The sequence below is a fragment of the Varanus komodoensis genome, unplaced genomic scaffold (genome assembly GCF_004798865.1).
Source record: "Varanus komodoensis strain SLA01 unplaced genomic scaffold, ASM479886v1 scaffold8, whole genome shotgun sequence".
NCBI lineage: Eukaryota > Metazoa > Chordata > Lepidosauria > Squamata > Varanidae > Varanus > Varanus komodoensis.
In genome coordinates, this window is record NW_025336481.1 from 7,750,484 (window position 1) to 7,776,016 (window position 25,533).

The 25,533-nt window shown below is 41.0% G+C and overlaps 1 protein-coding gene across 1 annotated transcript in view; it reads right to left on the reverse strand.

Moving 5' to 3' along the window:
- Nucleotides 1-967: 967 nt before the first annotated feature.
- OSBPL2 (oxysterol binding protein like 2) overlaps nucleotides 968-25,533 on the reverse strand; it is a 75,652-nt gene continuing 51,086 nt past the window's right edge. The window contains exons 6-15 of the mRNA XM_044454977.1: nucleotides 24,726-24,860; nucleotides 23,976-24,073; nucleotides 22,448-22,630; nucleotides 19,009-19,116; nucleotides 16,858-16,947; nucleotides 14,972-15,095; nucleotides 11,416-11,535; nucleotides 7,988-8,111; nucleotides 7,099-7,189; nucleotides 968-6,646 (exon numbers count right to left, since the gene is read on the reverse strand). Coding sequence (XP_044310912.1) covers nucleotides 6,544-6,646; nucleotides 7,099-7,189; nucleotides 7,988-8,111; nucleotides 11,416-11,535; nucleotides 14,972-15,095; nucleotides 16,858-16,947; nucleotides 19,009-19,116; nucleotides 22,448-22,630; nucleotides 23,976-24,073; nucleotides 24,726-24,860 — 1,176 coding nt within the window. The 3' untranslated portion in view covers nucleotides 968-6,543. The remainder of the gene's footprint in view (nucleotides 6,647-7,098; nucleotides 7,190-7,987; nucleotides 8,112-11,415; nucleotides 11,536-14,971; nucleotides 15,096-16,857; nucleotides 16,948-19,008; nucleotides 19,117-22,447; nucleotides 22,631-23,975; nucleotides 24,074-24,725; nucleotides 24,861-25,533) is intronic.

Here is a 25,533-nt window from a genome sequence, read left to right on the forward strand (position 1 = left end):
TAGTCTGTAAAAGGAGGGCTCCCAGGTTGCAAACGAAGGACTAGTGCTCTGTCCATATGCTGACCCCTGCCCCCCTTTCAGCCAGCATGCACACCGGGCAACGCTGCAAGTTTCACCGTCCTGGTTAACTCTCTCAAACACTCCCGACAGTCCACACTCCCAAAGGTTGGTCCTAAACCTAGGGAGAGAGTATGCTTGTGTTCATTATTCTGGATTAGGACTTTTTCGGAATAGGACTTTTGCAATTAGTGCAACTGCGAAATTGACCACTTCAGTGGGAGAGTCCGCATCACTGTAGCAGTGCCTCGTTTATCTTGGAGGCCGAGTCCTTCACTAAAAATCAGATTTGCAAGGCTGAAATTTTGCAAATACGCTGCACTGTACTGGTTGTCCAGGGAACCAGGGAAGAGCACCATCCAGAAAGGGAAGTGCTATGATGAGATAAAATGAGGAAGAGCAGCGCAGGAGTCTTCTTGCTGGGGCTCAAGCGGTGAAAGCACAAAAGAGCAGTCTCAAGTTGGCAATCTGAGCACAGCAGCAGTTCAGTCAATGACAAGCAAATATGGGCAGGATGTCATTTTTCCTTTTTCATTTCTATGCAAGATCCTCAGCCAGGATCCCTGGCTCCAACATGGCAATGCAGATCCCTGGACTGAAGTCGACATGGTGATTTCTTTTTTTCAAGCCAAGTCAGGGCCAGCCCAACCCGGCTAGAGGGCAAAGCAATCCGATCAGAAAGGTGAAGGCAGCAACCGGAGTTAGAATGTTGCCACAAGGTGCTTTAAAGTGCTAGTGGCAGTGTGAGGAGGAGGAGGAGGAGGAATATACTCCCTCCATTCGGCTCTGCTTCAGGCAACGAGTCTTGGATCTGCACTGGATGGAGCGACTTTCTCTCCAACTTTGTCCAGTGCATCAGAACGAGGAGGGAGAGGAAAACGTCAAGTGACAAAAGCCTAAACAACACATCTTCTCCAAAACAACCTTTATTTGCATTTACATTTTTAACATTTATGTCCACAAACCTGTACAGACTTCTAAAAAGGTAAATATGATTTTTGTATAGTTAATATAGATGGGTATTGACAGTTATTAAATATTATAAAAATAAATTCATTTCACTAAAGCCTTTTTATTAATAACCTCTGACATGTTCATGCAACATGGCTAAGGCTAAACAAAAACAAAAAACAAAGAAACCCGCACACACGCACACACACAGCGGGCACACTCTGCTAGGAACTGCTGTCCAGCACAAACCACGGTGAAATAACCTGGAGCAGCACAAGCTTACAGCCCACTTGGCTGGGGCAATGTAAAAACTCTTGTGCAAGCCCCCATTTATAAGGTTTGCACCAAAGCACTTCCAGGTGGATTGTGCAGTGTATGTGAATCATTACTAACAGGGATACCGCAAAGTAAGTAAGGCAAAATAGAACAGCATAGCAGCAGCAGAGTGGACTGGTAAACTGGGGAAGGCAGATATATAGAGATAGGTTTGTTTTTTCCATGCTATAAAAACCATACTAAAAAATCAATTTCTGTGTTAGAACTATTAGCTTTACATAAATTTAAATATTGCTGTATTTTTACAATTAACCCCAAACCACATATTTGTTTTGAGTGGTGACATTACCGTACATTATCAAATTAATATAAGAATTAAAACACTACATAAACAGGAACATCTACGTTTTATCTGCAACATTAAAATACACAGATTACAGTGAACAGGAAAAGACCATACCAGGCACCTGAACATTTTGGATGTTTATTCCACAAAGTCTTTCACTTTTTTCCAGAACAAGCTACCTGAATGTTACAGTTAGTGATCATAAGGCTCTTGCAACTTCTCTAGATTTGGGAGGGATCTCTACGGAGCGAAAATTATTTCAGAATGCCAATGATGTTTACCATTTGCTTATATTTGATCATTGAGGGAAGAATCCTATGGTCCCTGAGGCAGCATCAGAAGGGCTACAGAATAGTCAGATTCTTAGATCTAAGGCTGGAGATGGTGCTTCAGTCTTGGAGCTGGGAATCTAAGCTCTGATTCCTGCCCTCACCCCTTTCAGCCAGCATGCAAAAAAAAAAAAAAAAAAAAAAAAAAAACCCTGCACTGGCTGCTGTCCAAGTTTAGGAAAGCAACCCCAGAGAGGGCTTAAAGGGGGTGTTTTGGGGGCAGAGGGAGGAGAGGAAACAGGAGATATGAGATGTCCTGCAGCCGCTGTAGCCTCCTTCCTTCCTCCATTCCAGGTAGGCTGGCAAAAAATGTCCATCTAACAGGCAGGAGGAAAAGCAAGTGAAACTTGCCACCAGTCCTGCCCTGCACAGGATACCCATAAACTTCTGAGTTTGGGGGCTTGCAGGAATAACAGTAAGATTTCATCATACACTAAGTATATGATTTAAAAGCTGTACTTATGTAGACATTTTAATCTAACCAAGGTTCTTAACTGGGAAGCTAAGGATTGGCTAGTGCGCCAAGATAACACAGCTCTACACTGTATGATCCATCCCAAGTGGTAGGCAAGATGCAATAGCAGCAAACCCAATTATACTTCTGTATCTTAATGCAAATAAAGTTTTTACCAAACTCAGTCCATCGGGAAGGTTCTATTTTCAGAGTGTTCCTTTTAACTTTAAAAAGTAGTATGATAAAACAAATAATTACCAAACAGGAGTTCAAATCTTCTTTTACTGTAAGGGGGAAAAAAATATAACTATTTCTTCCCATTAATGGCACCCTTGCCAGAGGTTTCAGTGCATTAGTAGTGTTACGTATATCTGAAATCTTGTCAAATCAGTGTAAGAATAATGCAGGCAACTCTGCTGCCTGCTGAAAGGGGCAGGGTTGGATGAAGCCTATCAAAGTTTGTGGACACATTCCATTTCCGCAGAAATTACATCTGGGTCATTTGTTTTATCCCAAATTAAAAACCTGCTGCCGTCATGCTATGCCAGAGGTAGACAAATGGTCCCCCTCTTGCTTACTTCTAAGCATTGCATTAGTGATATGGTTGTATCTATCTGTTACCTGTTGGCACAGCAAGGAGCAAAGCTACAACCCCAAGCAAAGCTCCAGAGAGCGCAGGTACACATGGAGCCTTGTGCCCTTGGAACTTTCCCATTTACTTCAATGGCACAGACAGCTCCACAGAAGCACTGGGGATGCACATGTGGAATTCTACCAAGCGCTGAAGCAGGGCGGGTTGGGAAGTAAGCCCTCTTCATGTAACTCTATGCACATCAAAGCTTTAGGGTCCCCACCAGCACCCCTGGACTGGGTCTAATGTGAGCACAAGCCTTAACTCATACCTTAACTCATATCAGGATAGGTGTAATGGAAGGGGAGCAGCCAAGAAAATAAGTAACTATTCTCCACATAAAAATATTTACTTTAAGTTAATATCTATCTTAATATTTAACATGATTAATTTTAAAAGTGCTTTTTCCCATGGAGATGGTCAACTTTGCAAGGCAGTGTTTTAATTCTGAAGGTGTTAATGAGAAGTCCAGGTAAACTGTAAAAGTAGCGGAGTATACTTTTCTTTTTAAAGATGGTTTAACATTATAGTTAAAGTTTAAAGGGTCTCAGACTTTCATGTGCATTTTAATCAGAATCTATTTAGATGTATTTTATTTACATAGCAACCTGTGCTAGCAATGAGAGAGGTTAGAAATTAAAGGTGAGTATGGGAGGATGCGTTCGCAATTTTATAAGAAGTGTTTTCCAGTAAAATCCATCATTTATTGCGAAAAGATCACTGAACGACACCTCCCACCATTTCTATCAGGCTAGGTGGCAACTCTGGGATTCTTCCAAGTAGAACCCAGTGCCCTTTACTTGTCCTATTTTAAACAGATCTGCTTGAGAACAGCCAGGCAAGCAAGACATTAGCATGGTGCATGCTATAGAAAGGAGGACAGGATATGCAACATGCGGCCATGATTTAAATCATTTCAAAGGTGGGCTTGAACAGCAAGGGAAATTACCCAAATTACTCTTCCTTTCAAATCAACTTAAGCATACCACAGAAGGGCAGGAAAATATGCATTTTTAAATAATGAAACATTTCAAAACATTCTGGATGACTTTCATCTCATTTGCTATTTAGATGGTGTATCCATTGTATTAAAAAAATTTAAGGCTAGGACAACTGTTTTTTCTGCAATTCAAAATGTAAGCAATCTCTTCTAAGTATTAATGTAAGATGCTTCTACATGTCTGTATGTGCAAGGCAGAAATAGTTTTAACATTGATAATAACGAATGTCCAAACTTCTACTCATAAGGGGCTCAGGGCCTCAAACCAAGAAGGAACACTTTCCTGTCGCAGCTAATAGGCTTTCAAATATTCCACGTCCAACAGGTGGCTCTGTATGGCAACTAGCCTCTCGATCCAGAGGTCTGCAGCTCAGGTAGACTTTGCCTCAGTGGCACACTTGCAGCGGAAAATGCCTGGACCGCAGACATCAACTTCAGTGGGGAGGGAAAAGCAACTCCGTATGGGCATCCTACCCCCTCCAGCTGCCAATAACTGTCTGGCTAAATATGTGGGGAGATCACAAAATCTACTGTTCCCTGGATCAAGAAGAACGTTGGGTTCAGTAGCCTTCGTAACTGTCTACACATTGTCTGGCAGGGTATTCATTCACTAAAAGGGGAAAAGGGAAATAGGTAAGGTGGAGTAGCCTAGTTGTGAGGCTGCAGTGACCTAAAGGAAGGCATTCATCTAGCACTTTGAAGCCCCAAGGAATGTAGAACAAGAAACTGGAGTATTGGTAGATTACACCCAAAGATAACATCAAGGTAAGTGCTATCAACAATGTACATTAGTCCAAGATCTTTCTCTCAGTAGTGCTTTTTATTGCCTTAAATGTTTTCATGGGAACTTCTGGAAAATTCAATGAAATGTGACTAAATGTGTTACACGTCAAGTTTCCCATAAGCACTGTATAAAAATGCCAACGTAATTCCCAAACTATGTTTGTATAAATGTCTCTGAAACTTGTCTACTTTAGCTGCTCTTCAGACATCAAGTCTTAGGTTGAGGTTTGCAAGTATGAAGCTTCCAAAGCTATGTGAAAATCAGCCAGACTGGACACTTTAAATATCTAAGGAGTAAATTAAAAATATCCAGAGTGTTGTAAGCCCACCAATTAACCAAGCATTCAATGACTAATTCATTTAAATCACTCATGTTTTCTCAATCTGTTACTGTACACTGAAGGGCAACGCTCTTCAACAGATTGTACAAATCTAACAGTTACTTTTTGAAAAGATCTGGTGAACTGCCAATCAAGACTTTTTTTTTTTAAAGGCCACACTTATTGTCAGTAATGTTTACTTTACTACTATAAATGTCTAAAAGAAAAACACTTTCCTTACACAATTCAAACAACTCAGGGATTATTTGGCTTTGACATGTTTAAATCTGGAAAAAAGAAATCCACTCAGAAGGTAATTAAATCCAGTCAGAAGTTCCATGAATGCTTCTGGTATATCACTTAGCTTTAGCTGCAAGGCTGTAGGACAAGAATTGCTTTTCCATAAAGTATTATTAGTTTTGATGCAGAAAATGTTTCAGAACATGTATTTTAAAAAGCCCAAGGAAACATGACCATTTTGCAGAGATGGTCAAAATAAATCCGAAGAGAAAGAAGGATGTGTATGTTTGTGAATAAGTCTAAAAATCCTGCCGAAAGCAGCACTGGAGGAAAACCATCTTAGAACAAAAGCAAAAACATAGAGTTCCTTTCATGATATACACATGACACCCAGCTTTCTATAAATATCTCCAAAGCCTTCTATTTTTAAAAACAAAATATTCTGAAACTTGACTGGTAGGTGTTTGTTTTGAACACCTACAAACCACACCAACATTCAAATTTTGAAGTTTGTTTAAAAAAATAAATCATAGGTACTTCATTTAATTGATAATCACAGTGCCCAAACATCAAAACAAAACAGAGTAACAGGTTCTGAGACTGCAGGTTAAGCATATTGCTCTCTGCTACAGTTGTTAAGGATTTAAAACCGGGGGCTTTTCAGGTGATAACCAACAATTCCATCCACTACAATTTTTGTTAAGATTCCTCACCAGTGGTCACAGCTATCTTTCTATCCTATCAATCCATCACTGTTGCTCTGAGTTGTGAATACTTAAAAGGTATCCTTGATGGCTGAAATCTAAGAAATGACTTAGCGATCGTCTCACATTTATTAAACATGCTGCCTCCCCACCAACACCAGCATGTTAATTTTGGCCAAAAATAAAATCTAAAATGTTAACTAGAAGGAAAACAAACACAAACATGCAAGCCCCTTTCCTCTGAACCATTTTGAATGATAGCTTCAGGGAAGGAAATAACAGCACTTGAATATTTTGGCAATCAAAATTAAATGACAAATCCTTGTTCCGTGACCGATAATTTTCACTGAAATTTTGCTTGAGAAAGGTTTTCTGCTTGTGACACGCCAGAGAGTCACAAGATTCTCTGAAGACTACCAGCCCTGGACATAGGAGCAACCGTGCTCAAGATTTCAGTATATATCTGGACAGTCAAAGAAGTTCCTGTCGAAGTACCCTCCTGAGTAGAGCCAGTCAGACGTCCTAGTATATGGATTAGTGCCTTGATAAAACCATCTGTTAAAAAAGAAAGCATAAAAGGAAATACCATTAAGTGCAGCAATAAATAACAGTTGGTGAACTGAATTCCAGTTCTTACATACATAGAATGAGGAATTAAAGGATCTGGCATCTTAGGCCATTAAATATCATCAGTCCTTTACAGATGCTGCTGCCATATAGCTTTTTAAAACAGCACACATGCCTCTGAGAATAAAAGGCTGCACAAACTGATTTGTACAGTCTGGACTGTGAGCCAAATGTCAAACTCTTCCAGCCTCTCTGTTCATGCATAGAGCACATGACTTCTAACAAGTGTATTACATGAAGTGAGTGATCTCGATAACTTGGCAATGTAAAGACACAGGGATGAGAAGATGCAGATTGCAACCTGATGAAATGCCATGCAATTACCCCTGCACAGGCTCCAGACCTAGCAAACCATTTCCTTCCCCAGCCACATAAGTTACCTTGTCCTCCACTCGGTTTCATCTTTTGCACGTTCTTTACGAGCAGCTCTCTGCTTCTCTTCTAGCCTCTCTTTTTCTTTGCTAGCCAGATCTAACAGACATTTCAATAGGGATTGATTACTTCATAAAATAAGGAGAAAAAGTACAGAAGGAATGGAAAGGTGGAGAAACAAAGTCCAGATGATTTTAATAACAAGTTCAACACATCTATATGATACAGAGCAGGTTATTTGCATTTCAGTCTGAGCAATTTAATGGCCAAACTCCTAAAACCAAAACTAAATTAAAAACAGAAGACCAAGATTACCATTCCAGATAAACCCATCCACTACCTTCTTACCTTTGGCCACAGAACAAAACCCAAGCTTGGTCTGGCAAATTACTCAAAATGGCAAATTTCCTAAGGGTTGGAAATTGGCCTCTGTGCACTCAACAAGAGGCACGTGGCCAAGATCTACTGCAGCTGCACCTTCTCCTTTCTCAAAGCAAAAATACCAAACCGCAACACCACAGCATGGCCCCAATATTACTGTGGCACAATGGACAGATCTGAATTAGGAGAAAACACTGGAGCTGCATCACCAATACAACTTGGCGGAAATGACCCAGCATTAAATCATCACGGTGTTGTTCTGGCCTGCCCTTCTAATATTTTGGAATCATCATTCAGAATATTTGATATTCGAAGCTTTCCAGAGAGCATTATACAGTTAGTAGATATGTGGCTATGTTATTTTCAAATGACCCATTCCAATATCCACCCATCAGTGCATTTCCATTCATGTGTAATCAGCTACAGTGCTCCTGACACTCGTTGAAGGGGGAGACGTTAATCCCTGAATAGATATAAACAAAATCAAATCACTTTTATCCGCCCACTCTCACCTACCTATCTCTCCGTTCTCCATGTGCCTGATATCTGGTCTCAGTCGACAGTCTGTAGGAGCCAGCACTTCTTCCATACCCTTTTCTAGTTCATTGAGGCTTACGGCAAAACTGGTGAAATTGTACATCTTAAGTAAAAACAGAGAACATAAAAAACATGTATATGTTGTTAGCAGCCCATGCTGACATTAGCTGCCATCTAGACTGGTCTTCTATGGAAGTGCCCACCACCGTGAAGAACAGTGATTAATAATTCTCCCCTTTAGGCAAGATGGCAGTGGATATGTTGGTAGAGAGACTCTACACATACTTGGTCATACCACCTGCCCCAGACAGAGCCCATACAATAATTCTCAAAATATTCCAGATCTGAGCATTTATGTATGAAACCAAGGGAGTCCCCAATTAAAATCTTGTCTCTACCACGAACTCGCCAGCCCCTCTGTAAATCTTGCCTCCTCCCCATTTATAATAGGGAGATTACGCGGAAGAATGATAACTATAGGGGTTATTCAAAAACTGAAACAATCCCCTACCTTTAGGCATTTTTGTCATCAACTCAAGACCTTCCTGTTCTGGCAGCCTATGACTGGCTCTTTCTGGGCTTATTATGGCTTTTACTGTTATCTGCTGCTCCTTGTCTGTTTTTATATTTGTGTTTTCAATTTCTTTTTAATTTTTGATAAAAGCTGCCTTGGGCATTTCAATCTGAAATGCAAACACAGGTATCATGTGGACTTATGCTCTGAAATTTGTGTTTCCTTTAGGATGATCTAAAAGATAGCTACTTAAGACTACTGGTGTTTCCAGTAGTCAAGCTAGCTAGTTTATGATAAACCATGGTTTATTTACCGCGATGGAAATAAAGCCCAGTGCTTACCTGCTTGCCATTTTCACCCCTGGCATGACTGCAAGGAAGAGCTGGAAGTTTTTGTTTAACTGGAGTTTAGCATTGCATCTTGAACCCTATATGTCTGATAGGCTTAATTACACTTTGATGCGAATTTGTTTCTTTAATTAATTAAAATTAGCTAGTTTTGCTGGAGAAGATGACATGCTGATGTTAATCAAAAACAGAAATGACAGCTTCTGATTTCCTCATTGTCAAGTCAAATGAGGAGGAGGTACATATGAGCCTGAAGCTGACTGTGGCTTATTTCTATCATCATCCGTGGTGCACAGTGACACAAATGGTCAGTGATCAACATTTTCTACTTCTTTGTTGTTTTCTACTCATTAATTAGCAACTCCACACAATTGCTTTGAAGACTAGGAAAGTAATGCTTTACCTGCCTATCACATGCAAATCCTCACTGTACCCTATAATTGTTACTAGTCCCATGGAGGAAAATCTTCCATGACAGAAGTCAAGTCACTTTTTAAGCCCACCACTTCCTAGCAGAACAAGAAAAACAGAAGGTTTTCCTGTACCTGAATCCATCAGTTTTAGTACTTTGGGCACTTGGTCTGGATGGAAAGACGTTTACTTGTTTTCAAGTAGCCATAAAGTTCCATAACGGGAAAACAGAACTGTAAAAAAGTTTCTTTCTTTCTGGCCCAATATAGATTCTTTACCAAAGACAGGCATAGGCAGGTCTGGCTAAATATGATGTGAATACTTCATTCCAAAATCAAATACACTTTTTAATGGGCCTACTTTTATTGAAGAATTAAGATGCCTGGGCATCTGTTTATTCATCTGTATGAAGCCTGCTTGAACACTGCAGATTTGCTGATGAGAAAGGAACACCTTAGCTTGTATAGCACTAGCTTGTATAAGAGGACAGATAAGGCAAAGCAGTAACGGATGATGATACGTAGAGCAAAAAAATAAAGGGGATGAAAAAATGAGCAGAAAGAAGTACAAAGTAACAGCAAAAATCTTTTGAAAAGGGCAAATTCACTTCTCACATAACTGCTAAAACCACAGAAAGGAAAGCCCAGAAAATCCATTTAAAAATGCAGACTGCAGTAAGAGGGGACTTTCAGTCTCAATGGCGCAGCCCGACTAAACATCAATTGTCTTATGCCGATTCGTCTTTAAGACTGAATATAACACTTCTTTTCAAATGTGTTTGCTTAGTGACAGGAATACAGCACAGGGAATATTTAAAAACAGTGCCCTTTGCTAATGCATGTGACACGTGGATGATGCAAAAAATGACCACCAAAGGGTGACAAAAACTGTAGCATGCAGCAAATGTGGAACAGTAATAAAGCAGATGGGAGAGAGTCTTTAGAGAAAAACAAACTGAAAAGGAGGAGAAACATTCAGCTGGATCACCTCATTCATGAAAGGCGATCAGACAAAGAAAGCTCTCAGCAATGCGGTCTGCGCAGTCCAAGAGAAACTGAGAGGAAAGGCGTAAGCTCCATGCCCTAAACATGCAGCAATGGGAGAGGAGGGCAGGCGGCTATCTAAATGTCTCAGCTCTGGAAAGTTTTGATGGTGGCTCTTTGCATGTGCTGAACCCATGTGTGTGTCTGTGTGTGCGTTGAACAAAGACCCACAAACAAGAACGGTTAATTTCAAAACATATTCAGAAGCAGTTATCACAGCTATTTGGCTGGAGGCTTCAACATGACCTCATTCCAAGGATCAGATCCGGAAGCAGCATTTGTGAACAAAAGAGGAAACCATGTTGAATGTTCCGATCTTATAATTTTACAATGCTAACAGTACTTAATATTAATGCAACTATAGACTAAGTGACAAGCTGAATGATTCAAAATGGATGCCCAATGCCTCTATTGGGTAACGTGTTCTTTAGACTCTTATAGGCTGTTACCCTTGGTGACTTGGATTAAAGAAAGGATTTGGAAAAAAAACCCTAAATAAAATGCCGGTGACTTCTAACAAGAATGTCATTCAAGCTGCGTTCTAGAGCTAAGTACCAGAATCAGTTCTGGGAGGAAGCTGGCAGTAGCATATATATTGTCACGCAGTCTCACAATTCAGACTGTGGCTAAGCATTGTGCCCAGAGGATGTTGTCCAAATGCTCATCCTGCACTACCATTTGACCCAAACAACTGTTCAAGCAAACATGGAACATCAAGTCATGCACTCTTTGAACAGACCTTGGCTCTGGATGGCTTGTCAAGCACCCCAACAACCCACTATCACCAGGTTCGCACATAACAGGACACTATGGAGCACCGCACCATACCCCGAATGGTTGTGGCCACTGCAGCAAGAAACCTTACAGGAAAAGTCACCCATAGTAGCTTCTTACTGCATGTGAACCACATCATTCTCTCTCTTCAAGTGCTGCAGCCTCCAAAATAGTAAAAGCCTTGGTAAGAAATGCCTATGTAGATACATATTTTCAGATCTGAAGTTTAGCACTTTTAAGGTTCATTTCCGATTGTCTATTTGTACTGGGTCTTTTTTTTATCCCCTCTCCCAGGTTACCAATGATCAGTTCACTGACCTGAGATGAATTTGCTGGTCTGGAGCTTATCCTCCAAAGTAGTTTACTGCCAGGTATGACTTGCACAGTCTCTTGGATCTCTGGCATATCATCAGCGTCATCATTTTCAGGATCTTCACTCTTAAAACAAAACACATGATAGCCCCTGTTAACTCAGGAGAATGTCAGTTTCAAAGTGTTTGATTCCCCTCTTGGAATTCTACACAGGTTTCAGACATAGGAGAGTTTCTTCAATAAACCACAGCTCATTGCTGCATGAACAAGGGATAAGCTTTAATGTCCTGTTCGCCCATTTCCATTTTTTGCAACCCAGCTACAGATCATACTTTCTAGTATTGAATACCTCTTCTGGTATTCTGACCCAAGCCCTGATACTCTCTTGAGACACTCTGCTCTGAATCCCCTTGCATAGCTACAGTTTGATGCTTCAGTCACAGCCTCCTTTCACTGCTGTTTTGACGGTTTTCCAGAGTTTCCAAATGAGCAACTGGGGAATATTTATGTTTTAAATTTTGGCCCCAGTAATGCGAGCAACTTAAAAAAAAACCCTCTTCATTAATCTTTCGCATTTGTTATCCTATGGCTTTCTAATATATATAGTTTTGTCTGAGATTCAGCTCTCAAATGCTAAGAGATTGACGAGGCAAGACTGTACCTAGGCTTAGCTGCCAACAGTGGACAATTGTCAGTACCCTAGCTATCTACTGGAAATCACTGGCAAAGAGGAAGAAAAGAGGGGAAGACTAGTCACACCCCTTATTGATGTAATCCTCATGACTGCCACCTTTCTTCATCCTGGCTCGAGTCTCTGGGTAGTCAGAAAGCAGAGATCTTAAGGCTATCCCCTTTCAACAGCTCCTTTTTTGGAGTTGTTATTGCAGTTTCAGGACAGCCATCAAACAACCCTGAGAAGGTAACCAAATAGGGCGGAATGAATGTAGCCACACTGAAAGTTTTGCAGGTGTCAAGGCTGACAAGTAAATGGAGGGTAAATACAATACAGATTTCCTATCCATTTACTTTTTAGCTATGAAGTATGCATATATTTTGCTGTCAAGAAATGTACACATTTTTCCAGAGGAGTGTTTTTTTTTAACCAAAAAAATGTCAGTTCAACCTTAGAAATTAAGAACACGCTTTTTCTTAGTCCGTGTTTTCCTGCTGATAGCTAGGCAACTGGCAACTGTTCACAATTTCACCTCTATGCAGTCCCATCTCATCATGCGTTAGCTTTTATCTGCTGCTGATTAACAGGGCTATTGACCAAGAAAAACTACTTATAGCAGAATGCTGTGAGATGCACTTGTGTAACTGCAATTTTAAAAAAGGCAAAATTTACATACATTTCTGTGATTGAACGAACAAAAGAAATGGCTGCTCAGTGACAGACAGAGTTACTAGGCGTTTGATGGAGAGCTGTCACTCATGGCAGCATGGGCTTTTTCTGCTGTTAATGACTATCTCATGGGCTGTTATCCATAACCCAATAACCAAATTGCTGTGCTGGATTCAGATGACATGTCAAGCCATTGTGGCTTGAACAAGCCATGGGTTCTCGAGATGGCTGGCTGCCCCTCAAAAGCTATACTGTGGGAAATGGTCTGTGCTTGATGACATGGAAACCCGCTGCAGCTAATTATTCACAATGGGTTGCCCTGCTGACCAAATCTGGTTATCTGATTATTATCTTTTCAATACCAGGTAAATAGCTGTTTATTTTCCCAGGCCTTTAAAGCTCCATACTTCTGATATTATTTTGTGTTTAAGCATTTTTTCTTTGATATTTTTAGTTCTAATATTTGTTGTAGCCCTCTGCTACTTAATTTATTGTTGCCTTTAACTGATTATGCTGCTGTTCTTTTTATGTGGAATTTGGATTTGGTTTGCCCAGAGATGAATAAGCTATATGTCAACTAACAATTTTTAGAAAGATATGAAGTTTCCAATGATATCCACCCCAAGAAACTTTAAGGGCTCTCTACAAATTACACACTATTTTATCCTGTAAGTCAGGATAACGTCACAGTTTCCAGGTTTAGACATGACCTAGAACAGTGGTGCTAAGAAACTGAGAAATCTCCTCTGCAGAAGGGCATACTAGAGGTAAAAGGGAAGGACGGGGTGCTGAAACGTGTCCAAGCTGCAACCAGCAACGTTTTCTTGGAGTAGCGCCACTGCATCTCAGTCAGGCCACGGTGCCGCTCCTGCTCACATCCAGGCTGTCATTACTATTCCTTTAGTTTCACCCCCACATTCTTGTGTTAATCGTATCGTATTCTGTTCATACAATCAGCAAACGTAATCCTTCTCCAAGGGCCAAGCATTCTCCAAGCTTAGGGTCAAGAATTTCTTCCCTCTCAAGTGGCTTCCCTTGGCTCACTTGAGACTCTCAGAATATGCATAAGAAGCTCCTCCCTCCTGCAGTGCCAAAAGTCCATGTTGCTCCTTGAAGCTACTTCCAGGAAAGCGAATGGTGAGGGCTAAACAGCAGGTGCACTTAGTGAAACAAACAAATGTAATCTATGGGCTGCACCTGCCATATAGAGTAGCAAACGCTTACCACTGCTTTGATCACTTAAAAATATACTAAATCTTTGAGTCTTTCCAGTGTACATCACTCCTCATACCCAATCCTTCCATCCAGAAGTCTCTCACAGAGATACTCTGATTAAAACTACAGATAAGTAAACTAGAAAATACATTCTCAGTAAACAGCAGATTAACATTTGGAAACTTCCAAAACACAAACTCATCAAAAAAAGGAGATTTGAGTCTGGGAACTGTAGATTTTAATGCTTACAGATTTGTAATCAGCCAAGGGCAAAATAAGGAGGAGGTGAAATATATTTTTATTTGTTCATAGAGGCAATGCACTAAAGGCTGTATTAAAAGTTTGAACTGTATTAGTAGTTTTAACAGGAAATTTGAGTTTAACAATGTAAATGTTCAACACTCAAAACAAAGCACATTTCTTAGAAATTGAAAAGATGAGATTTCAGTCTCAAGCAGTAGCTTTGCCCAGTGTTCGTTCCAGAAAGATTTCTACACCTCCCACTGATGTCAGCAGGAGCTGTATCCAAATGCAGTTGTTTCATTCATAGAAGGTGCTTGGACACAGCAGAAGTTTTCATGAATGGAAGGAGGGGGTGATTTTTGCAAATTCTACCTGTTTCCTGCAATCTCCCACATTGTTCTAAAGAGTATTCAACAGCCCCTGGAGGGAACTGCTGGGGAGAGGTGCCCCATGGGGATACAAAGTGGAAATCAGCAAAAATACATTTCCTTTCCCTCTGTTCACGGAAGCCTGTGCTGGATCAAAAAGCCTTCTGTCATGGAATGACAGCACTGAATACAACCCTGGGAGTTCACGCAATTTTTGAGATGCTGATCTTTGTCACAAAGGAAATCCACTGCTGATAGGTTCAGTCTTTCTAGCTTATGCTGCATCAGTGTGATCCCTCCCCCACCCCCAACCCCATGTTCCCTTTTTAGGACGGTTCTTCCTTAACACAGATGAGCACAATTTTTCCTGCTACCTGTACAACATAAACATTACCGGCTTCGGTTTCTTCTGATCACCACCTCTCTTCTCATTCTTCTTATAGTTTTCATACGTAGAAGGATCGACACACCATAAGCATTCTGTCCATTTGCCATAGATCACTGAGAGTTTCTTCTTACTATAATTTTTTTTAAAAACAGCCGTTTTGTTTTGTTTTTAAAATCAGGTTTTGCACATTTTAAAATGTAACTGAAGCTCCGACAAAACTATAAGCTTTCATGTTGTTTTCAGCATGGGCAGCTGCTGAAAATGATACCAAACTGCACTCCCTCCTCTGAAACGCGGGGGACCATTCACCCTATGTCCTGCATCACCATGTTGTGCATTTCCCTTTCTCCAACAGATGAGGTGGAATAGTGCTCAGAATATGCACAAAAAGGCATCATGGGCTGGGACGTTATGGGCCTGGTTTGCAGAATTACGGGATGCTTAACCCCCACCATGGGTCTGAATCACTCTGTGCATGCGAGCAGCGTGCTGGCCAGATTTGCTTAACTGTCCTCACCACTGCATTTTCTCACATCGTGCAAACCCAGCAAGGGTGGCTTCTTGTGGTAGGTGATAAACTGCCCAGAAGAGATGGGCTGCTGTAGGGTTGTGGCACAGTTTGCTACCCATCCCAAGGAGCCACTGTCCCTAAATCTGCACAGTGTAGGACCTGTGCCAGTGATGGTGTTTATATGCACCCAGCAGAACACACGGTGACCGGTTAATATCCCTGCAGTCTTGCAAACCAGCCCTCTTTGCACTTGCCAGGAACAGGGAAAACTTAATATGCAAAAGCAGTTTTTCCCAGAGTTCACCACTGTTGCACCTTAAGACTTTCTGAAAAGCCAATTGTCAGAACATAAATACACAACATGGAAAAATAGACAATTTGTTCCCAGAGCTTGTTTATTTTTCATTTTCCTACCACAAATCTGGTTTTTAAATTAAGGCTGAAAATTAAGTGCTATTTGCTGAGTTAAGCTTGTCAATTCCTGTTAATACTGCAGGATGACAACGAGAAAGCTTGTGGGGGCACTGCAGTATCGCTAGACAACTTTATTTTTACTTTGTTCGAGGATTTCAGTAACAAATGCCTCAACCAAGCTGTAAGCTGCTGGTGTCAGAAATGTTCATTTGGAAGTCCATTAACAACATGCTTACATGAAACAGGCAAAGGAATGGACAAAGAGAACCAATACAAATTTAAAGGGCTGCCATGCATACCAGCTGGGACTCCATTTGCATCCAAAGAATTTAAGTCAAGAGCAATTTGGTCAGAACTGGCCACCTTCCTCATAGAAAGACAGCCATGAAGCTGACTCCCTTCACAGGCCCAGCCTGGAGCCCTATTTCAAGTTTGAAAAGTGGTGGTGGTGGTGGAGGGGAGGAGAGAATCTGTCTCCTTAAAAAAGTGATGAAAAAGCATTTTAGTGGCTACACCCTGATGGGTTCATTCATATATGGGTGGCTTCTTAACCACCCCCACACGAGCTGCCTGCTTTTCCTGTGCTTCTCCAGGCACAGTTTGCTGTTATGTGAATACCTATTGAGGGTGGGGAGGTTGGGGTGATGGATGAACCTCCCAACAAGCCTACAATGGAGCAAGAAAGGTTTATTAAGCACACTTGTATTGTATGAATAATGCTAGTGTAAGGTACCTGGAATATATTAGGGGGTCAGGGAAGCAGCAATATTAGTTGGTTCACTGTTAGATTTAGAGCTAGGCACGTCATTATAGAGCAAAGACGGTAGGAAGCAAAACTTGCTCCATAATGGGAGAAAAAAATCTGTGGCTAGCTATGGCTGCATACACCTACAGTCTACCAGCTTAAATCAGAGGAGGAGAATGGAACTCAGCTACTTACAGGTAAACACACATACTTGACACTTACTTTTTGTCCTGAATGTAGCCTTCTATTCTGTGAAGCTCTTTACCAAACAGGCCACATGGTTTAAAGTGAAGGATACATTTATCTCCAGTACTATAGAACAGAAAAATGAAGTTAACACATTAAAAAGCTAACATTTTAGTGCTGAGCCCTCACAATATTTCTGTAGAAATTCACCCAACCCTGCACTTTAACATGTGATTGCTGTACGTCACTGGGTTCTGATTGCTATAATCATTCATCAAAAGTTTTAACCATTTGAGATATCAATGCTACTATTGGGGAAAGGATGTGAGATAAAAAGGAAGGATATGACGGTACTAGCACGGACGAACTTACACAGAGAGAGAGAAAGTTTTCTGGACTGTGACCTCTGACTTGTTTCACACATCATTATACAGCTCTGTGGGTTGTGACCATGCATGGCTGCAGAAAGGCTTAGTGCGACTTCTGAACCTGGCAGGGGGGCTTCACTTTGGGTTGTCAGGCATTGCTCGAGAGCTGGCCAGCAAGCACAGCAAAATCCCCTTCTGCTCTTCAGTGTCTAATTACTCCCACTGCCATTCTTCTTCATTCCTTCTCAGCGCCCTCCACCTCCGGGTGCTTTTGTTTCTTACAAACCTTAAAGGGCACTGGAGAGTCTGGAATATGCTTGGGGTCCTTGCTCTCCTGCCACCAGTCCTGCATGAATGACTGTTGCTAGGAAATTTGCACAACTTCTCTCCATTTTACTGCTCTGCCTTGAAATCTGTGCAATTCCCCCCTCTTTTTTGTTACTTTGCCACGACATTCGCATTACATTTGCTAATCGCACAGATATCTATTGGATGGCAACAGAGACCAGTGAAGGGAAGTGACAAGCACAATGTGGGAGGAAGGTAGAACTGCCTGATGCTGCAAGAGAGAAAGGACTTTATGGGAGGGGTCTATTACTCCAGAAGAACCTGAAGCAAACGTTTCTTTCTTTCTTTCTTTCTTTCTTTCTTTCTTTCTTTCTTTCTTTCTTTCTTTAGAAAAAAGTGCTCATGAGCAATGCAAGCACTGATGTGGGTTGGGAAAAATTGACAAGGACATTGACAATGGAAGGTATTGGTGTGCTCAGCTAAATAAGGATGGGCAGTTCTGTGAGTTTGCAAATTTGCACAAAACCCCAGGGAAAGCAATTGCGACGACATTCCTATATTTGCATGGGCTCAAAAAATGATTTCCCTTTCTACGGTCTGATGAAGGACTGGGAGAAGAGTTTTGTGCAGGAAATGACAAACTGAAAGATGGAACTGAGGACAATGAACAGAAGGGGATCATCTGTCTGTGCTGGGCTCCCTAGCAGGCAGGTGGCCTTGCGTCCCTGGACAAGACCAAGAAAAAGCATTGTGACTATATCCCCGCATTCGTAAGGGGTGGTAAACTTAAATTCATTTGGTGATTTGATTGGCAGAAGGAGAGATCCTAGTGAGCCAGCAACCCCAGCAGACCAGTTACGGGGGGGGGGAGGGGTGATACAGGGAATGAGGGCTTCTGCTGTGAAGACCCTGGAATACATGTCAGCAGCAGCCCAGAAGACTGAGAGGGACTGAGGGAGAAACAAGCCACAGCAAGCCGCCAATGGATGAATGTCTGCCAGGCATCCAAGACAAGCTACCCACTCACCACAGCTTATTCACAGGGTACCTTAGCGTGAATTTGCCCACTGTGTCATAAAAAGGACAATAGACATTAAATAGCTTTGTTTGGACAGATATTTTAAGGATTTAGTATGAGACCCACTAATGGGGAAACATGAGAAAAAGAAGAGTGTGACAGATCCAGGAGCAGCATTCCTTGCAAAGCTTTTATGCCAAATGGATTTTTGAAGTAGGGAAATCTTTACAAACTGACAAGAAGAAAAGGGTTAGGAGGCACTCTCTCTGTCACACAGGAACTTTGGATTATCCAGAAATACAGAATCCCTCATATAAGCACATCTCTAGCCAACCACAAAGGAGAGATGGACACCTATCCAAACACATCATTATCACCCAATTGTTCCCCAAATGACCAAACTGAATACTATGATGATTAGACCACCCAATGAGCAGGATTTTGTTTAAATATGTAAAGAATGGCTCTATTTCACTTTTTTAGAAGGAATAATTTGGAATGAATTCAAGTTACCTGTGATTTATGATTTCTACTGTTCCATACTGTTCTATCCAGAGTTTGCCAATAATTACATTATGTACACAGCAGGTAGGGTTAGTCCATGTGTAAGCTTCATTATTTCTGGGAGGGAAAAGAAATGAAATTGAGAACCAACTCAAAATAAAGGATCTGAAATAAGTCTAACTGTTCCAAATCATCTTCTAAGAAACCATTCCTCTTAAAGACGTTTAAATGAGGAGCTGCTTGTTAAATCTTTGAAACGATCCTTGGCTGCCACTTCTCTCCCCCTCCCCCCATATATTCCTTTTTAATTTCTACTGTACTTTTTGAAAATAAATAAGAAGATTGGGAAAAAAATTATTTATTACCTATAAAGCCCTATATGGCTTGGGACCAGGATACCTAAAGGAACGCTTTTTTCCCTATATGCCCTCCTGCCCCCTGAGATCAGCAGCAGAAGCCCTCCTCCGGGAACCCTCTGTGAAAGATGTTAGGAGACGGAGTACCTGGAGGAGGGCCTTCTCTGTGGTGGCACCCCGACTATGGAATGCACTCCCTAGAGAGGTTCACCTGGTTCTGTCATTATATATTTTTCAGTGCCAGGTCAAGACCTTTTTATTTGATCAATATTTTAATATGTATTAATTGGATTTTATTGTTTGTATTTTATTGGATTCTCAGCCAGTGTGGAATAGTTAATTTATTTTATTCTGATTAATTGTGTAAGCTATCCAGAGATGGAAGTAATGGATGGCATACAAATTTTATAAAAATGAATGAATGAATGAATGGGGGAAAACCATTCCTCTTTATACTACACTCTGTGGTACTACCCTTAGCTTCTGTTGCAAAGTTCTGAACCAGTGGGAGGTTAATAAGCAACTGAATAAAGTAAAGGAGATTCTTTTGAAGTGATTCCATAACCTGAGAATGTGGGCAGAGCCTGTTAAGGGCTCACAATAAAGGAAGGTTGGGCCTGATCGATAGATAGGCATGTGTCCACTCGATAGATAGGCATGTGTCCACTAGGCTCTCTATTGCCACAGCCCTACATTCCTGCTATTGCATCAGCACTAAGCCCTTGCATTTGAAACAACATTGACATGTGATTTCACCTCTAATCATAAGATGTAGCACCAAAACTCTACACTATTTTATATCAAAATAAGCTCTCACTCTGAACCAAGACCCAAACCCCATGTTATTGGCAACTGGCCTTAACAATAGCCTAATACTCATATTTACATGACGGAACACCATTTTTAGTAGAGGTAATCAGAAGCAGAGATTGTTCCATGCAATGTTCAGACTTAATCCTACCTGGACAACTATACGTAGTTCTTGAAATTATTACCCCACTCAAGTATACTGGTTTCTTCCCAACGTTGAATACTGCACCCCTCTGAATGAACTATGCTTTTGTGTCGTTTCAACTAAGATTTAAGCAGGAAATATTTCTGGCAGGTAGTGCCAGTCAGGTTTCTGTAAAATCAATTCTAGCAGGCACCTTAAGGATGACTGAGAAATGGTTTGTCTTAAATGTTTAGCAAGATGAACTCAGTCTAGCTTTGCATTGGCTCTGAAGCATGACAGACAGAACACTTCACTCGCTGGCTTCCATCCAGTTCAGCAACTGAATTTTTTGACTGTGTGTGTGTCAGAATCAGAACTTGACAGCAGCAAAGTAGCAATGCCCATTTTGGCATGTGTCTTACAGTGCTACACTGAAATGGTACTTGTTTCAAGATTAATCATTCTAACATGAGACCATGACCTAATCATGGGAACTAGGAAAATAAAATTGTGACTGAGTGATTAGCAGGGTACACTTTAGCAGTGCTCAGAGAGCAGCTCCCCACTCCCAGCCAGGCTACAACCACAATACTGGGAGGGCGAAGGAAGAATTAGGGCTAATTCTCGGGCTTGAGGATGCTAATGGGACTGCAACTATGTATCCAGTTCAAGTTCCTTGGGCAAAAGCAAGAGGGAGAGCCAGCTGATAGTAGAGGGAAAGCCCATTAATAATCAGGGATATTGATTTCTGAGACAGAGGGAAGGAAATGTGGGCAAACACGTACTTCACATGATGACTTTTACTACTACAGGCAGCCATAATTGTAAGGGACTAAAGAGAACTAAAGCCAGGAAAAGCCACTTTGCTATCATGTCCATCAAGAGTGAATTGCAAGAAAAGATGACATTTGGGATAGTTCAAAATTTTCCAATAAACTGAAGAAAAAATACCACTTTAAAGGGAACTGGTGTATTTAAACAGGGTTTTCAGTCATGTTGGTCCAATAAAATAAAAAGATGGAAATGCCAACAAGAAATACCTTTAGCATAAATCAAAATGTTACAAAGTAGTCAGCATGCTCTGTAGTACTCAAGTGAGATGCTACCTTGAGCAAAATCAGTCAAGCATGTGTGCACGGATGTGATTTGCAGGAATTGTTAAAAAAAACAATGTAGGCCATTGGGTAATTTCAAAGTTGCAGAAAATGCTGTTGCAGAATTACAACAGAAACTTTTCTTTCATTACTTCTAAAAATTCATCCAAGGGACAGGATTGCTGTGTGTGTGGGTGGGGGGTGTGGAGAGATGGGCCCCCTACAAGGATTATGCTTGTGCCCTGGGGGCATTCTGAAAAAGTGAAGTTTAACTCCTTCTGCACTCCAGGTTGTCTCCTTAAGGGCACTTTCCCTGTGGGGATTTAAATACCCCTGCATTTCAAACCTGGGGCGGGGTAGGGGGCACACTGAGCGGAGATTTTGAATGGGGGAAATGGTAGGTGAAGAAAGGATTGGGGATTCTAATGTATGCATTCTTCCTACATGCATTACTCACTAGACAGTTTCCTGATGTCTGGCTATTCAGTTATTTCATATTTTACCTAGCAAGTACAGAAAATATAATTCTGAATTCTGTGTCATACATGTGTCAAATATCTTTGTTTACTAGCTCTGTTATTTGAGCAAGGCATTATTTGTTTACTAGAAATGTTATATGAGCAACCCACTGCATTACTGGTATTCAGCAAAGCAAACTACCAGATCTATTCAACTGAGGCCTATTTTGAATACCTGATTACTCAGAGTCCAAACCAGGAATGTCATCTGTAATATTCAGAGCTGTTAAACACACACTTCGCAATAGTTCGCTGGGCAGAAATACTGACTTTCTGTTTTACTAAATGTCAGCTGTCTGAAGGGGAACCGTTGGGAGACCTAATGATCATGGCATCCCTCTAAAATGCTTCATCAAATTAACATGAGTTGATGTGTGCATACATATCTTGTCTCCTGACCCACTGGGGGGAAAGACTGATTTATACAAGTTCAAATGTTCACAGGCATGCACAGTCCTGAGAAGATAATTAAACACGATTTATTTATTCATTTCTTTATGTGGAATAGCTTTCAGGCAATATATAGTGAACAAAAGTGTGACATACTTTAAGAGCTCCAGTGTTATGGTTCCCCTGGGCTCTGCTTCCACACTCTTCCCCCAGAACTTTAGTTTAGGGTAAATTGAGCCATGAAAAATGAAGTCTTCGTTTAAGCCTTCTGAATAAAATGCACTGACAGGTGGATGATGACTGACCTGTTCGGAAATAAACCTAAAACCCAAATCCTCCCTGGAAATAAGAAAAGGTGAAGATCAGTATAAACAAGAGTCATACAGAAAGCAAATTTCACATTATTTGTTAGTAGAGCTAGGGCTCTTTGTCACTGGAGAAGACAATAATGCTGAGGAAAGCTAAAGGCAGAACAAGAATAGGAAGACCAAATATGAGTTGGACTGGCTCCATCAAGGAAGCCACAGCCACTCAAGTTTCCAAGAGCTGAGCAGGGCTGTCAAGTACAGAACGTTTTAGACCCTCTTCATCCATAGGATCACCATATGTAGGAGATGACTAGACAGCATGCAACAATAAAAACAACAGTGAATTGACTCTTTGAATATGGACTGTAAGCTCCAGCTGCAAAACCAGGTAAGCCCAATATGCCTAAACCAATCTATGTGTGGATATGTGGCTTCTGGAGACTAGGAGTACAAATCCCATCATCCCAGGAACTCATACAATAAGGCCCTAAAAGACAGCAAAGGTCCCACTAGTTGGAGGATTACAATATAGTTCATCAAGCTGACAGTCCTTGGTCTTCATAAGCATCAGTTTCTGCTTCAAGAACTATTTCTAAACACTTAAGTCGCTGGTCCAACATCATATCAGATGATCACAGAAAGATTTTGCTAACACATAAATTAGTTTACATTAAATAAAGACCAGACTAAATATATGTATCTCAATAAACTAATTTTGCCCAAGTCAGTAAGGACTAAGTGCCCAAGTTTGCATGACATAGCAGCTCATCATGGGTAATTAGCCATGGCTTGTTCCAAGGGTTGTTGAACCCATGAAAGATTGTTATGTCATCCAAACAAGGAGATCAACCCTACACTGGGTTGAAGCAGGTGAGCCACTTGGTAAGAGCAGTGAAAAGTCCCACTGCTAGTCTTGGCAATTTCACCTGTGCTCTCACCAGCGACAGCCCTCCACTGATGCTCAAGCAGCTCTTTGGAGTGACTGGGTTGCTACCTCTTTCTGGTGGGTGAGGGCTGCACATTTGTGCTTAAGTTTATTCCTGGTCTTTCACAAGAAGCACACCTATGAGACTGAAATGTGGAACTTTGGCCAAAATCCTGGTGTTTGCTGTGAAATTGCAAACCAAAAGGGTCACAACAAGGAGGGGGAGGCAAGACGGGTTCCACCACTCAGGACCACAAGCTGGAGTACTGAGGGCAAAGGAGTGAGTGAACAACCTGTGGTGAGCCTATCGTCTATCAAATGCCCCATGGGTTTTTCTGTGAACAACTCATTCAACATAGCTTATTTTGTAAGTGGGTTGCCATGCCATGTGAACTCAACCCCCCCCTTGCTTACAGCAAAAACAATGTTCCCATAACAATTGCATTCTTACCTGATTAATTCATATGTTTCTCCAAGGAGAGGGTTAAATGGTTTGCCAGTCCTCTCCCACTGAGAGGCCACAGCAGAAACAGCAAAAGCAGCAACAGCCTGCAAGACCCACAGAGATAAGGAGTCTTCAGGTAAAACAGAACAATCCAGAACAGAAAGTGACCACATAACCGCTTTCCATGTGTTGTAATCACTTTCCCTTTACAGCACAATTCTCAAAATACAAGGAAATCTTCCCTAAGCAGACACAACCCATTGCTAGTGGGGATGCAATCCTTTTCTGACTCTGCTGAGCACCATATTTGTATCACTTTCAGTGCTGTGTGTACAGCCAGGTCTGAACCCTGATTATGTCAACTAGCATGGCTGGGGATTAATAAAGCAGTAATCTTCTCCTTGAAGCCTCCAGAGGCTTTTTGAAGCTTATTAAGCAAGGTTCAAGATAAGACTTCCAGGGATATATATAAATTCACATAGATTTTACAAAGCTGTTACTTTTCCACCAATTAAGCCTTCTTGTAGAGCTGCCTGAACATGATGCCTCCTCATAATACTATTTCACAATCTTGCATTGATTGATAAAAACTAGCCATGAATAATGAAATAAGAGGAATGCCTCTCAGGGTACCCATATACATAGCTCTCTATGCTTCCATAGCTCTCTACAGCTAAGTAGTCATCTTAATGAGCACAGTCTGAGGGAAAGGGGAGGTAACTATCAGGCAGCAACAGAAAAAATGGAAAACATTACCTGCATTCTTTCTAGAGGGTCTGAATGACAGCATGCTTTATTAATGAGGTATGTGTGTTCCATATATTCTGTTATTCGTTGAAGGAAGCTTAGGGGTTCATTGAAGGCAATGGGCATGGTAATCTTAGATAGCTCCTAAATAATTCAAGAGGAAAAAAACATTAAATAGGAACATGGATATAAAATTTATCCAGCTATGAAAAATACGTAGAAGCATGGCAGTAATTATGTAACTGATATTAAATAAAAATTATTGCAAAGGGATGTTAGCTAACTAGTTGATGAATAGCCAACCCAGTAAAAATAAAACATTACCTGTTTGCATTATCACAAGAAAATCTCATTCTGCTGAAACTCTTAAGAAGTTGATGGTTCCCTTAAGGAAATGAAACTGAAAGTAATACCGTGCTTTTGGTTAGCAGTAGTAGACCTTCCCTTTCAATCAGTAGCTTCAGAAAAAAATGTGTTTTGTTTGTTTAAATCTGATACAAAATGACAGGAAAAAAAACCTCCAGAGACTTATTTTTAGAGAGCTGCTTTGCTGGTATCTGAACTTGAGCACATTTCGTATGTTCCAAGGATCAAATCTACATTATGGAAGTTCTGTAAACAGTTAGTGAGAGTAATGAAATAGTGAGTGATTGCTTAATTTCGCTTCTTGGAGAGCAATTGGTAGAGCGGGGTGGGGGCATAGGAAAGATAATCCAAATTCCTGTATCCAGAGTTGGAGACAGTGCCTCAAACTCAGAGCCGGGAATTCAAGCTTCTTCCCCTTGCAGCTGGTCAAAAATGAGTTTGTAGAGGGGAT